The 15,635-nt window shown below is 42.6% G+C and overlaps 1 protein-coding gene across 4 annotated transcripts in view; it reads right to left on the reverse strand.

Annotated features, from left to right (window-relative positions):
• grhl1 (grainyhead-like transcription factor 1) overlaps window positions 1-7,153 on the reverse strand; it is a 118,749-nt gene extending 111,596 nt beyond the window's left edge. Inside the window, exon 1 of one of the 4 annotated variants that reach the window (XM_043678020.1) lies at window positions 6,782-7,153. In XM_043678020.1, coding sequence (XP_043533955.1) covers window positions 6,782-6,801 — 20 coding nt within the window. In that variant the 5' untranslated portion in view covers window positions 6,802-7,153. Of the gene's footprint in view, window positions 1-6,706; window positions 6,745-6,781 lie in introns of those variants that run through there. The other 3 variants (XM_043678014.1, XM_043678006.1, XM_043678030.1) reach the window with 3 other exon arrangements.
• Between the last annotated feature and the right edge of the window lie 8,482 nt (window positions 7,154-15,635).

Here is a 15,635-nt window from a genome sequence, read left to right on the forward strand (position 1 = left end):
TGCAAAGGGAGGTATTTAGGCCCAGCAGACTCAGCTTTCCAATCAGATGCTGAGGAATGATGGTGTTAAATGCAGAACCGAAGTCTATGAACAGTAGTCTGACACTTTAGGTGTACTTCTTGTCTAGGTGGGTAAGGGCCAGATGGAGGGTGATGGAAATGGCATCATCTGTTGAGCATTTTGGACAATAAGCGAACTGCAGGATGTCCAGTGAGGGAAGCAGCAGGGTCTTAATATGCCTCATCACGAGCCTCTCGAAACACTTCATGATGATGGGTGATAGCGCAATGAGGCAGTAGTCATTGAGACAGGATGCTGAAGACTTCTTCGGCACAGGGACGATGGTAGCAGCCTTGAAGCACATTGGAACTATGGCGCAGCTCAGGGAGATATTTGAGATGTCTGTGAGAATATCCACCAGTACGTCAGAGCATCCTCTGAGCACTCTGCCAGGGATGTTATCTGGTCCAGCAGCCTTAGGTGGGTTGACTCTGCATAGGGTTTTCCTCACGTCGGCTGTGGTAAAACACAACACATGTCATTGTGGGGGAGTGAGTGTGGACTTCCTGCTGCCACGTCATTTCATGCCACAAACCGTGCACAGGAGTTGTTCAAGTCATCTGGGAGGGAGGCATCACCAGTAGAAGCAGTTGATGCTGTTCTGTGGTTGGTGATGGCTTGGATGCCCTTCCACATGCCCCACGTATCGCCACTGTCCTGAAGATGGCCGTGTATTCTCTGTGCCTGGTTGCACTTTGCCTCTTTGATGGCCTGCGTCAGATTGGCCCTCACTGTTGGTAGGGCCACCTTGTCATCTGGTCTGAAGGTGGAATCACGGGTCCTCAACAGCACACATGCCTTTACAGTTCTGCCTTAACTGTTAAACACAGAAATATAGAATACAGCGCAGAACAAACCCTTCAGCCCTTGACATTGCGCCGACCTGTGAACTAATCTAAGCCCATCCCCCACACTATCCCATCATCATCCATGTGCTTATTATTTAAATTCCCTAATGTGGCTGAGTTAACTACATTGGCAGGCAGGGCATTCCACACCCTTACCATTCTCTGAGGAAAGAACCTGCCTCTGACATCTGTCTTAAACCTATCACCCCTCAATTTGTAGTTATGTCCCCCCTTACAAGCTTAATACATCGTACTAGGAAAAAGACTCTCACTGTCTACCCTATCTAATCCTCTGATCATCTTGTTTGTTTGTACCATCTCTCTTTACTTTTTTCTTTTATGATTATTTTTGGTGGGGTCTTCAGTGAAAACTGGTTTGGTTAGGTGCATTGGCTATGCTAAATTGCTCATAGTGTCCATGGGTGTGCAGGCTTGGAGGATTAGCCATGAGTATGAAGGGTTACATGGATTGGGTAGATGGGGGTGGGGGTGGGTGGGATGGTTTACGGAGGATTGGTATGGACTCAATGGGCTGAATGGCCTGCTTCCTGTAAGGATTCTAATTATTTTATTATCCTACAAACTGAAAAAAGTATCTGGTCAGTATCCATGTAACTTTAATATATTTTCCCTTGGGTTTATATATTCTTCTGTGGCCTTATTTATATCTTAAAGCTATGTTACTTATGTGTTTATAAATCACTGCTCAGTTTAATTTTATATTTTCTCTTGACTTTCCCAATTGAACTTTTTTTTCCAAGTTCATATTCCCCTGTCATCCTCTCCTTTGTTAATTATTGTGCATAATTCCTTTGCTTTAGATTCAATTTTATCTTTATTTATCTGTGATGTTCTATTCTATGCTGGATTTTGATTCATAATGGAGTAAATTTTCCTGTATACCATCTCTCTTACAGATGCTAATTGTTGGTCCATCGATATTTTTCTTTAATTTGCTTCAACCAAGTCTTGGATGCTTTCCCACATTTAATTCTCCCTATTCTTTTGTTAACTTACCATTACAAGATCTAGCAGCACGTGCTGCTTTTTTGATCTTCTGGCATATGAAAAGGAGAATTACAGCCAGAAAGGAGAGTTACAGTCATAGGTGTTTACAACTTGGAAACAGACCCTTCGATCCAAATTGTCTGCATTGCCCAGTTCCTGCAATTAAGCTAGTCCCATTTGTCTGCATTGGTCCATATCCCTCCATATCTATCCCATTCATGTACCTGTCCAAATATTTCTTAAATGACAAAATTGTGTTTGCTTCCACCACTACCTCTGGTAGCCCTTTCCAGACACTCATCACCCTCTGTGTGAACACATTGTGCATCTGGACACTTATGTATCTCTCCTCTCTCACCTTAAACCTGTACCCTCTAGTTTTAGACTCCCCGACCATGGAGAAAAGTTGTTGGCTACCTAACTTATCTATGCCTCTCATTATTTTATTGATGTCTGAGGTTACCCCTCAGTCTCCTATGCTCCTAGATTAATATCTAGATATTAAAAGCACCATCACAATGTTCCCTTTTCACTTCTTACCCGTGCCACTTGGAGATTTATGAAATCTCTTTTTATTGCAACCACTTTCTTGCTCCTGCCATCATGCCAATCGTAATTAACTAGAGTTTCCCCACCATTTCTCCTTCAGCCCTATTTTCGAGAAATATTATTACCAACAATATTTATGATGCCCTACCTCCAGTGATTTTTCTGTTTCCTCTGTTACAATTGCTTCCTCACTACATCCAAATAACCTTGCCAAAACTCAGGGCACAGACAGACACAGAATGTCGTGGGTGAGAAACCAGATGGCTGACAGTATGAATCAACATCTTCTGAAAAGGAGCGGAGGGGAGGAAGAAGTTGGAGAAAAAACTCAATTTGCAAAGAAGAATTGACCTTAGGTCATTCTGGATTCGTAAGACAGAAAACTGTGATCTCAACAAGTCACTCTCCTCTGCACCATTCAACATAATGCCAGAATGCACATCCTGCAACTTTGATAATTTACATGAAGAATCCAAGCAGTACATATTTTGCAGTCATAAGTATTTAGTGCTAAATTCCTTTGAGATCAGTGCTGGATGATCTCAGCAGATTTACAATCAACCACCCAATCAGTAACACAATGCTGTATTTATTGATCAGTTAAGTATTGGACATAACCATTTTACCAACATTGTGACACCCCATATAGGCACTGCATTGTCTGGGTGAAATTATGGAAAGAACAACCCTTGCATAGGAGACCTGAGTACAAAATAAATGATAGTAGCAATTACTGAAGTAATCAAATATGCTACCCTTACCTGCATCTGCATTCAACTTCCACTGCATAAAGAATATGGGAATCTGTTCTACTATTTCAATTTGGTTAGAGACAAAAAAATTGTAGATGCTGGAATCCCAGGCAGACAGGTGGGAAGCTGGAAGAACACAGCAAGCCAGGCAGCCTCAGGAGTTGCAGAAGGGTAACACCCAAAACATTGACTTCTCCACCTCCTGATGCTACCAGGCTTGCTGTGTTCTTCCAACCTCTTGTTTGTCTACCTACTATTTTAATTAGCATTGAATCTGACTAATTTTTACACAATATCAGAAATTCAAAAGAAGCAAAGGGTTTAGGATATAGTTTTAGATAGTATCTGAAGAGGGAAAAAACAGTACTGTTTCAGCTCTGGTGCTAATGACTAGCTAAGTAATAGAAACATTAAGTGAATTATGCTGCTATTTTTAATAGCTAGATGCAATCATTCATTTAGAATGTATTTCTTTATTTACATTTAGTAACATATATTGAATTACCACAAATTTACTTATAGAGTCAGAGTCAGAGTCATACAGCATGGAAACAGACAGTTTGGTTCAACCAGTCCACGCTGACCAAGTTCCCAAACTAAACTAGTCCCACCTGCCTGCACTTGTCCCATATCACTCCAAATCTTTCCTATTTGTGAACTTATTCAAATGTCTTTTAAACCTTGTAACTGTACTTGCATCCACCACTTTCTCTGGCAGTTCATTTCACACACGAACCAGTCTCTGTGTAAAAAAAAAAGATTTTTAAAATCTTGCTCCTCTCACCTTAAAAAATGCCTACTAGTTTTGCACTCCCCCACCCTAAGGAAAAGACCCTTGTCATTCACCTATGCTGCTTGTGATTTTATAAACCTCAATAAGGTCACCCCTCAACCCACTACACTCCATTGAAAATAAGTCCCAGCCTTTCCAGTCTATTTTTATATCTCAAACCCTTCATTCTCGACAACATCCTGGTAAATCTTTTCTGAACTCTCTCCAGTTTAATAATATCCTTCCTATGACAGTGCACCTGCAGCTGTAACCTGTACTTCAGGAGAGGTCTAACCAATGTCCTGTACAACCTGATTTCCCAACTCCTATACTCAAATGTCTGAAGGCTAACGTGCTAAACACCCTCCTAACTACCACGTCTACACGTGAATAAGGAAATAGCTTATTCCTGAAGGTAAAAGTGCTTCAATAAATGTGATACATTATTCTGATTGAGAAGCTGCTTGGGAGTACTTTTACTACTTATAAATATTTTTGGCATTCGTGCCAAAAAAATCTCTATTCTTCAGGCCAAATACTATTAACAGAAATCTCACTTGGATAAAGGATGCACCAAATGTGGAATTTTTGAATGATGGTTATCTGCACTGCTTTTCTCCAGTTCACAACTGGAGTTAGAACAGAAACCTTTAAGGACTTCAAAAGATGATCAGAAGTTGCCACACAGAAAAGTTAGAATGGAATTAGAGATTCAACTACACCACCTTCCGCATGAACGTTAACTTTTGATTTCGGGTTATTCATCCTTCACGCACTGTATTTGCATCATTCCCTTAGTTGCTAAACCACGAAGCATCTTCTCCGCTACAAACTAATGTAAGCTTCGTGAAACTTCTAACATCAGGGGTAGTTATCCCAATCACGAATAACACGAAAAGTTGCGCATTCTATGTAATCTTTACAAAACAACAATGCACTATTTAAGTCGACGGGCGTCCGGAGGGGTGGGAGTTCCAAGGTAAAGCAAAGGCAAGGACATGTTTTCAAGTCTTAACTAGGAATTAGGCTATCGAATGGATAATAATTGTTAAGGAGTAAAAGTCCTGACTGTCAGGTGCCAGTACTGAAAGGGCTGCGGCTTATATGCAATGCATAATGTTGCTGATCTTATTAATGTCAGTGGAACTTTGCCTGGGGTTGAAATTCCTTAGGGGAAGAGGATAAAGCAAAACTGCCTCACGGGGTCATCAGATGAGCGATCAAAACAAGGTCAAAGCAATTCAAGTTGATGAATCTTCAGCTACGCCCCCCAATCCCCTCTCACATTTGAGAAAGGTGTTTAGACCTGGGCACCTGCCAGGCGGATTGTTCTCCTGACTCAGGGATTTTATAAAAGAGGTGACGGCCAACGCCTAGCAGGTGTAGAATTTCACTGCTGCCAAAATGTCTTTCACGCCATTTTTCCTCCCAGCCAAGCTCGTCGAAACTAAACAAGAAAACTGCGGCCAGAAATTAAGAAATCCTGCAGTACCTCGAGGGGAGAGTGAAGCGTGGGATGGTGCTCTGACTTGGGAATTGTATCACTGCAGTGTCACACTGTTCGGAACGAGATTGCATGAAATAGAGGGATGAAGAGGAGACTTCTTCCTCCAGTGTGAACCTTCCCCCCCCCCCCCAACTCCACTCCCATCCTAGCGAGGTCTATGATGTAGCCTGTTGCAGGGAAATGTGCTAACGCTCTCTTGATCAGTCACCTTGATCACCCTGCAATCACACTGAGGGCTCAGCCGAAAACTTTCGCTGAACTGAGCGGTTGACCTGTTGCTGATCATCTCGCCGTTGCGCTCGACCCTGACCCCGATCCCTCTACACCATCGCCCCTTTCCCAGTGCGGAGCTCTCTTCCCGCACCCCACCTCCAAAATCTGGATCCCTCCCCTCACCCCTCTTTAAAAAATGGATCTCTCTCCCGCACCCCCCCCCCTCCCAATATCCGAATCTCTCTACCTCTCCCCTCCCCAATCCGGATCTCCCCAATCCCACCCAGTCCCTACACAAAACGTTCCTCAATTTTCTCTGGTGCTGACGGGGAGCCCCGGGGAACGAACGAACAAAAAAAGGTAAACTTTCTCTTGGCAAAAAAAAAACTTTATTGCAAAAGGTCGAGAAACATAGTTTCTAACCCAGCCCACCTGGGAAGTTATAAACATCTTTCCATCGAAATTTTCAAAGAATGGGAATTTCCCCACTGGCCCGTTGTAACTTGGGCGATAAACCACCTCCCCCCCCCCAAAAAAAAACCAAATCTACGAAAATCCTTTTCTTTCGTTGAGAAAAAAAACCGAATGAAGAAATTCCCTGCAACTGATCTACCGGACAAAACTCGAAATCTTGAAGAAAAAAAAAGCGCTCGACCAATTGGGAGTGAGTTTAATGCAGCATTGACCCTGCGGAGAGTGTGGTGGATACATTCCACCCTGACCCCTTCTCTCTTGTCCTTTCCTGCCGCCATCTCCGGTGTCGATGTTGCTCCCTGAAGCAGGTGCTGCTGTTGCTGCCTTTGACAGGTGCATCTTCAGCTACAGCTCCTGTGTGGCGCGCAAGTAACGCTCTTGCCCCTGTAAATCAGGAGACCCGGGTTCAAATCCCACCTACTCCACAGCTGTATCACCTCTTTAAACAAGTTGACTGAACTGTAACACCACTACAAAAGGAGAAACTTAGCCTTCCCCCAAAGAAAATCCATCACACACATACATAAACCTCAGGAGTAAACCACGTCAGCTCGGTCTGGGCGGACAGTCCCAAGAGAGAGAGAGAGACTAGACTTACTTGTCGTGTTCCTGTGTCATTTTCTTCTCCCCTACACACACATACAAACTGGACTTTCAAGTTCGGTCAATGTTCGGGCAAACCTGAACCGCCAGCGTCTCCGCACAGAGCGGGAGCAGAACGGGTTTTTCTGAAATGTTTTTGTTTATTCTCGAACTCACTCGGCCAGTTGTGTTTGCTGCGATTCAGAGTGTATTGAGGGTTTCAATACGATTGGGCTGTCGCTGTGGATTTTTTTGTGTGTGTCTGTTTGGCTCTCTTTCCCCCCCACCGATCTGATGCCTGATGTGATTGGACATGCTAATGACTCCAGGTAAATTGGGTGTGATCTCAGGTTTGTTTTTCGCACAACCTGTTCTCCCTGGGAGAGACTGAGTGTGTTAAATTTACACAGAGCTGCTTTGACCCCCCCCCCCCCGCTCCAAAAAAAAACACATTTCTGCGGCGTCTTTCGTCACTTCAGCAGATCCCAAAAGACCTTTCAATCAGTGAAAACCCTTCAGTGCAGTGGCTGTAGTCGGAAATTCTACAGCGGTATTTTCACATTTTATGAGGTTCGCGGATAAATGTTGGACAACGGACCACCCCGACTGTTCTCGACTCCGGACCACGTGTGGAACACTGTTTAACATCGAGAACATGGCACCTCCAACACTGCAGCAGTCCCTCAGCCCTGTCAGAAACATAAGCGACTTAATGACGCACTAAACATCTCATATTACAATAAACTACACTTAATTTAAATGTCTCAAACACTGTGGCTTAATCATGACAATAGCTTGAGACTTGAATTTCGCGTTGGGATCATTAGTCAACGTGGTGCCGAAGTTGCAGAAAATGGTGAGTACCACCCAGCTGAAGTTCCACGATGCAAATCCCCCACAGCAAGACGGAGACCCAGTGGAATGTCAGAATTCAGCAAACTTCTTCTTTCTGTAGGTTGAAGGGATGTGTAAGCATATTCTAAACCTCTTGAAGTTGTATAAGAATGATCTACAATAAGTAACAAATCCATGTGTGGTTCATCATAAACCGATGCAATGGGTAAAATGGGGGTTAGTGCAATTTGCTACACGTGACGAATGTTGGGTGAAAGACATGTCAAAATGGGGCACTCTAACAAGTGCAAATGTTTGTAATTGCTTGGTGGCATTACTCTCGAACATTGTTAGAATGAGACACAAATTGGAAGCTTTTCATCAGCCACTCATCAGGACTTTGATACAAGAAAAAGGGGACGGCAATTTTTGCAGCATTAGGAGAGGATGCTGAGTGGTTTGGCAAGAGTTTGCATTGAGATGCAGCAGGGACTGCTAACTTCCAAGAGTGTGGTGCTGGAAAAGCACAGCCAGTCAGGCAGCATCTGAGGAGCAGGAGACTCGGCGTTCCAGGCATAAGCCCTTCATCAGGAATCATCAGCTCACTCCTAATGAAGGGCTTATGCTTCTGCTCCTTGGATGCTGCCTGACCTGTTGTGCTATTCCAGCACCACACTCTTCGACTCTGATCTCCAGCATCTGCAGTCCTCACTTTCTCCTAGGAACTGCTATCTGTCACACTTAGATGATTAAGTTCAGACCAGGAAGGACCACTCTGAAAGAATGATGAGGAGGTGCCGGTGTTCAATATGCCTCATCAGTGTATGGTCTTTTGCTATAAATTCCGTGTCCTATGATCCTGCTCCACAAATACCTGACGAAGGACCAGCACTCCAAAAGCTTGAACTTCCAAATAAACCTGTTGCACTGTAACCTGGTGTCGTGTGATTTATAACTTTGAACACCCTGAAAGAAGGGCGACCCAGAGACAGTCACCAGCAGGAGCAGAACAGAAGAGGACTCATTGTCACTTGCAACAAAAGGACACACAAGACAGGGAGTGGACACCAGAGAAGACAATGTGAAGAGAAGGAAAAATATGTTGAAAAGTGACATTACAGCAGAGTTATACTGCATTTGTGACTCTATATATAAAGATTTTTTTATGAATGAAGTATATTTTTGAAATAAAAGAATAATATGTTGTTTGGCTATTAAACAGCTGTTGATAGGGTTTGTATTTCAATTTCAGTAATTTTTTAAAAATGTAAACAAGTGGCAAATGGAGTCATAGAGATAGAGTCATGGAGATGTACAGCATGGAAACAGATAAAGCCAAAGAAAGAATTGTTAGGCACAGAAGGAAAAGCTTATTGTAAGGGTTACAATCACTTACAAATACTACAAGAGTAAGATTCAAATAAATGTAATTAAAGTTACAATAAGTAATTTAAAAGGTATGGCAGAGCAGCTGGTCAAGTGGAATACCCATCTAATGGTATGTGAGTGTGACAATGCTGCCCCTTTAACAAGGTTATGTTGCTCTTCATTTTTTTTCAGAATGTAAAAAGCAGAGGTTCTGATTTGTTTGGAATATTCAACAGGATACTGCCTAATGCAACAGAGAAAGGTTTGTTTTAAAACATTGGTACAATGAAAGGGGAGTGGCCAGTTCTCTCTGTTCAGGGTTGTTCAAAGCTGCTGGTCCCAGAAATTGCTGCAGTGAAAAGAGGTTCCATGATCCCTAGCTGCATCCCCCTGCCATCTCTCTCTCTCCTGTTAGAACCTGAATTTGAATTTACCTTTATTGCCAAGGGGTGTGTTTATGGGGATGTTGGAGGAAATTGGAGCAACTTCTTTGTTAAGTTCTGGGGATATCACATTGGTTGGGTTTCAAATAGGTGTTGTTCTAAATTCTGTTTTCTTTTGCTTGTGTTTCATTCGGTTGTGTATGAATAAATTCTATTTTACTTGAAATCAAGTGGTTTGACCAGCTGCATCACTCCTGGAATAGCCACCATACATCTGCCTAAAACAACTGAAAGGTTAGGGTCTGGGCTATCTTCTTGAAATGTTCATAGAATCCCTACAGTGTGGAAACAAGTCCACACTGACCCTCTGGAGAGTATCCCACCCAGATCCATTCCCCTAATCTATTACTCTAAATTTCCCCTAAATGATGCACCTAACCTACACATACCTGAACACTATGAGCAATTTATGATGGCCAATTCACCTAGCCTATACATCTTTGGACTGTGGGAGGAAACTGGAGGAAACCCACACAGATTTGGGGAGAATATGCAAACTCCACGCAGACAGATGCCCGAGACTGGAATCGAACCCAGGTTCCAGGTGCTGTGACGTAGCAATGTTAATGTGCTGCCCCTGAACCACTGTTTTAAGGGGTCTGGCCTGGTCCATATCATGGGGAGTCACAGACATTTCACATGAGCTAGATAAGCCCATTCACTGACAGTGTCTCCAGCTGGACAAACTTGAAGCAGCAGCTAGAGTCACTGCGATGTATCCATGAGGCGGAGAACTATGTGGACTACGCATTCAGTGAGGTGATTACACCACAAATTAGGGGCAAGCAGCCAAATAGAAAATGAGTGTCCACTCAGCAGCCAAGAGAAACAGTCAGTTCAAGAGATCTCAGTTATCTGTAAGAATAATAGGATGGTAATGTATTTTAACTTTCCAAACATAGACTGGGACTGTCATAGTGTTAAGGGCTTGGATGAAGAGGAATTTGTAAATAGTGTACAAGAAAATTTTCTGACTCAATATGTAGATGTACCTACCAGAGGAGGTAAAACTTGACCTACTGTTGGGAAATAACGCAGGACAGGTGACTGAAGTGTCAATGGGGAAGCACTTTTGGGCCAGTAATTATAATTCTATTAATTTCAAAACAGTGATGGAAAAGGATAGACCGGATCTAAAAGTTAAAGTTTAAAGTGGGGGAATGCCAATTTTGATAGTAATAGGCAAGAGTTTTCAAAAGCTGAGTGAGGGTGGATATTCGCAGGTAAAGGGACAGCTGGAAAATGGGAATTGAACTAAATTGAATTTATTGTCATGTGTACCGAGGCACAGTGAAAAGCTTTGTCTTGTGAGCAATACAGAGTTAAGTAGCATAGATAAGTAAATAATAGGTAAACAGCGGCAAAAACAAAAACACAGGTACGGACGAATGTTTCGAGTTTGTGAGCCCATTCAGTATTCTAACAACAATAGCGTAGAAACTGTTTAAAAACCGGCTGGTGCATGTGTTCAGCCTTCTGTACCTTCTCCCCAGTGGTAGAGGTTGTAGAAAAACATTGCCAGGGTAGGATCGATCTTTGAGAATGCTGGCAGCCTTTCCTTGACAGCGGGCCTGGTAGATGGATTCTATAGATGGGAGGTTGGCCTTCGTGATTGTCCGGGTCGAGCTCACCACAGTCCGGGTCGATCTTGAATGGTACAGTTGCCATACCAGGTAGTGATACATCCAGACAGACTGCTCTTGATGACGCACCTATAAAAGTTGGCAAGGGTATTTGCTATCATGCCAAATCTCCTCAGCTGCCTGAAGGAAACCTTCAGAAATTAGATAATGAGAGTCTAGAGACAGGAAGTTTCTGTTAGGGTGAAGGGTAAGGCTGGTAGATGTAGGAAATGCTGGATGAATTGAGAAATTGAGGTTTTTGGTCAAAAAAAAGGAACCATATGTCAAGTATAGACAGCAGAAAGCAAATGAATCCTTAGAAGAGTATAAAGGCAATAAAAGTATACTTAAGAGGGAAATCAGGAGGGCTAAAAGGGGACATGAGACACTAATGGCAAATAGGGTTAAGGGATTCAACAAGTACATGAAGACAGAGCAACTAGGGAGAGAATAGGGTCTCTTACAGATCAGCAACTCCACCCATGTGTGAAGTTGCAGGAGATGGGGGAAATACTAAACAAGTATTTTGCATCTGTGTTTACTGTGCAGAGAATATGGAAGATAGAAATCTTGGGAAGATAAATAATATCATCTTGAAGAGTGTCCATATTACAAAGGAGGAGGTGCAGGATATCTTAAAATGTATAAAAGAGGATAAATCCCCAGGAACTGATCAGGTGTAGTCTAGAACTCCATGGGAAGCTAGGGAAGTGATTGCTGGGCCCCTTGCTGAGATGTTTGTATCATCGATAGTCAAAGGTGAGACGATGGAAGACTGGAAATTGGCTAACGTGATGCCGTTATTTAAGTAAGGAAAAGCCAGGGAATTATAGACCAGTAAGCCTGGTATCGGTCGCGGGCAAGTTGTTGGAGGGGATCCTGAGGGACAGGATTTAATGTATTTGGAAAGAAAAATAACTGATTAGGGATAGTGCTTGGAAAATCCTGTCTCTCTAACTTGATTGAATTTTTTGAAGAAGTAACAAAGAGGATTGATGAGGGCAGAGCGATGGATGTGGTCTGTTTGGACTTCAGTAAGGCGTTCGACAAGGTTCCTTTCAGTAGACTGATGAGCAAGGTTAGATCACATGGACTACAGTGGGAGCTAGCCATTTGGATACAGAACTGGCTTGAACGTAGGAGATAGAGGGTGCTGGTGGAGGATTGCTTTTCAGACTGCACACCAGTGGTGTGCTGCAAGGATTGGTGCTGGGTCCCATACTTTTCATCATTTATTAAATGATTTGGATGTGAACTTAGGAGGTATAGTTAGTAAGTTTGCAGATGATACCAAAATTGATGGTATAGTGGATAGCGAAGAAGTTACCTCAGAGTACAATGGACCAATGGGCTGAGGCATGACAGATCATGTTTAATTTAGATAAATGTGAGGTGCTGTACTTTGGAAAGGCAAATCAGAGCAGGACTTATACCCTTAATGGTAAGGTCCTAGGGAGTGTTGCTGAACAAAAAGACCTTGCAGTGCAGGTTCAAGGTTCATTGAAAGTGGAGTCACAGATAGATAGGATAATGAAGAAGGGGCTTGGTATGTTTTCCTTTATTGGTCAGAGTATTGAGTACAGGAGTTGGGAGGTCATTTTGCGGCTGTACAGGACATTGGTTTGGCCACTGTTGGAATATTACGTGCAGTTCCGGTCTCTCTGCTGTAGGAATGATGTTGTGAAACTTGAAAGGGTTCAGAAAAGACTTATAAGGATGTTGTCAGGGTTGGAGGGTTTGAGTTACAGGGAGATGCTGAATACACTGGGGCTGTTTTCCCTGGAGCGTTGGAGGCTGAGGAGTGACTTTATAGAAGTTTATAAAATTATGAGGAGCATAGATAAAGTGAATAGCCAAGGGCTTTTCCCCAGAATAGTGGAGTCTAAAACTAGAGGGCATAGAGGTAGTTCTCCTATGACGCTGTAGTTATGTTCCACTGAAACCTCATTTAATTAAAAAAATCACTTAATATAAATAATGGGGCCTATGGAAAAAGTGGGGTTGGGGCAGACCAAAAGAAAAATCACTCACGATCGTTCAAAAATCACCCAAATGTCTAACGCAAAGTATAGCACAGTCTGAATGAAGATTGAAATCATATTTATTAATAAAATGCAAGTAAATTTAACACAGCATAAAAATGTGAGAAAGCTGCTCTATGTACAGTACCTCTCACAGAAAGCTGCTCTGTTGGCAGCTGACATTGGTGCGTGTGCAGAACGAAACATGCAAACCGATCCTCACTGGAATTGCCAACAGAGGTATGCGTTCTCCAAAATATCATTCCCTAATTCTTCAGTGACATTATAGCCAAATCACGCTGCTTAAATGCGTGTTATCCCAGAACTGCCTGTAGGTTTAAGGTGAGATGGGAAAGATTTAAAAAGAACCTAAGGGGTAACTTTTTCTTGCAGAGGGTCATACGTGTAAAAGGCATCTGGATGGGTGTACGAATAGGAAGAGTCTTGAGGGATATGGGCCAAATGCTGGCAAATGGGACTAGATTAACTTCAGATATCTAGTCAACTGAAAGGTCAGTTTCCATGCTGTACATCTCTATGACTCTAAGTTGAAGACCCCAGGGATCCTGTTCAATAACCGGTGTTCTGTTCTCGATATCAGTGAGGGCAATGGATTCTTGAAAGAGGGCAGCAAGAGTTCAGTGTGTGGCACTAGCTGCACAGGAGATAAAGAAGAGTGGAAGGTCAGTACTAAAAGGGGATTCTTTAGTTAGAGGAATAGATATGCATTTTTGTGGTTGTTGCCTCCCTGGCGCTAGAGTCAGGGACACCCCAGGATGGCTGCAGGAAATTCTTCTGAGAAAGACATTTTGGTCCACATTGGTACTAACAAAATAGGTAGAAAGGCATGGCTTAAGGAATAGCAGATTAAATATTCCTGGGTACACCATGTTCAGAAAAGATGTAAAAGGAAAGAAAAGGAGGAAGGGGTAATGTTTTGGTTACAAAGAGCATTGCAGAACTGAAAAAAGAAATTGTTCCTGAAGATTCAAGGACCACATTGATTTGGCTAGAGTTAAGGAATAAGAAGGATGCAATTGCATTGCTCAATATAATGTATGGACCACTACTTTGTGGAAAGATATAAGGGAAGAAATCTGCAAGGAAATTACAGATCGGTGTAAACATCAGTTAAATTATAATTTTGATAACCCATAGACCAACTCATCCACAGATTCAATCAATAAGCACATCGACCTGGACCCAATATATAGGCCACTGCAGTGGACAGCTAGAACTGACAACCGGAAGCGGCAGATACAAATCACTATAAATGCTGGAGGAAACATCACAGAAGCGCTTCATAGGAGGCTCCCAAGCACTGAGGATGTCATCTAGACAGGGGATGAAACGTCTGTAACACAAATTCCCAGCTCGGCGAACAGAACCACAACAACGAGCACCCGAACTACAAATCTTCTCCCAACCTTTGAATAGTGGTACTGTAAGGGTAGCAATGGGTATGCTTTTCTAGACTGTGTTCATGAGAATTTCATCCAGCAGTACCTCCAATCTAATGAGAAGGTACTACTGGACCTGGTTCTTGGGAATGTGGTGGGCCAAATAGGTCACGTGACAGTGGGAGAAGATTTAGGGAATAACAATCATTATATCATAAGGTTCAGGATGACAATAGAAAATGACATCAGTAGTCTGGAGACATAATAACCAACTGGCAGAGACTAGACTTCTATCAGCAAGAACAGAGCTAAACCAGATAGATTGGAGCCAAAGGTTGCTGTTTGATATCACAAAAGAGAATGACCATACGAACAAACCAGAATTCCCAGGATGTCACAGTTGGTAGAAATTATGTTAAAGAAGAAAACATGCTTAAGACAAGTATCAGCTGATAAACACTGTTGATAACCAAGCTGAACACAGAGATGAAGTTGATAAGGTTAAAAATCACACAACACCAGTTTATAGTCCAACAGATTTATTTGTAAACACTAGCTTTCAAAACATTGGTTCTTCATCAGGTGGTTCTTCATTCTAAAGCTAGTGCTTCCAAGTAAACCTGTTGGATTATAACCTGGTGTTGTGTGATTTTGAAATTTGTCCGTCCCAGTCCAACATTGACACCTCCAAATCAAGGTTGATAAGGGTAGACAAAAATGCAAATCCAAGAAGCAAATAAGGATTAAGATGAAAGACTAGCAGTCAATATAAAGTGAAATACCAAAGTCCATATAAAAAGGGGTGGCATTGTGGCACAGTGGTTAGCACTCCTGCCTCTCAGCGCTAGGGACCCAGGTTCGATTCCAGCCTCAGCTTGACTGTCTGTGTGGAGTTTGCACATTCTCCCCATGTCTGCATGGATTTCCTCCCACGATCCAAAGATGTGCAGGCTAGATGGAGTAGCTATTGAAATGTAGGGTTACAGGGTTAGGGTAGGGGGTTGGATGCTCTTTGGGGTCAGTGTGGACTTGATGGCTTGTTGGAGGAGGGATCTCGGTCACTAGAAAAGTGTAAAATTGATGAAGAGGGAGTATTGGATAATCTGTCAGTCCTTAAGATCAATAAGACACTGTGATAAGATGCGATGCATTCTAGGATACTGAAGGATAGGAGAATGGAAA

Source organism: Chiloscyllium plagiosum, chromosome 3, assembly GCF_004010195.1.
Source record: "Chiloscyllium plagiosum isolate BGI_BamShark_2017 chromosome 3, ASM401019v2, whole genome shotgun sequence".
In the NCBI taxonomy this organism is placed as follows: Eukaryota; Metazoa; Chordata; class Chondrichthyes; order Orectolobiformes; family Hemiscylliidae; genus Chiloscyllium; species Chiloscyllium plagiosum.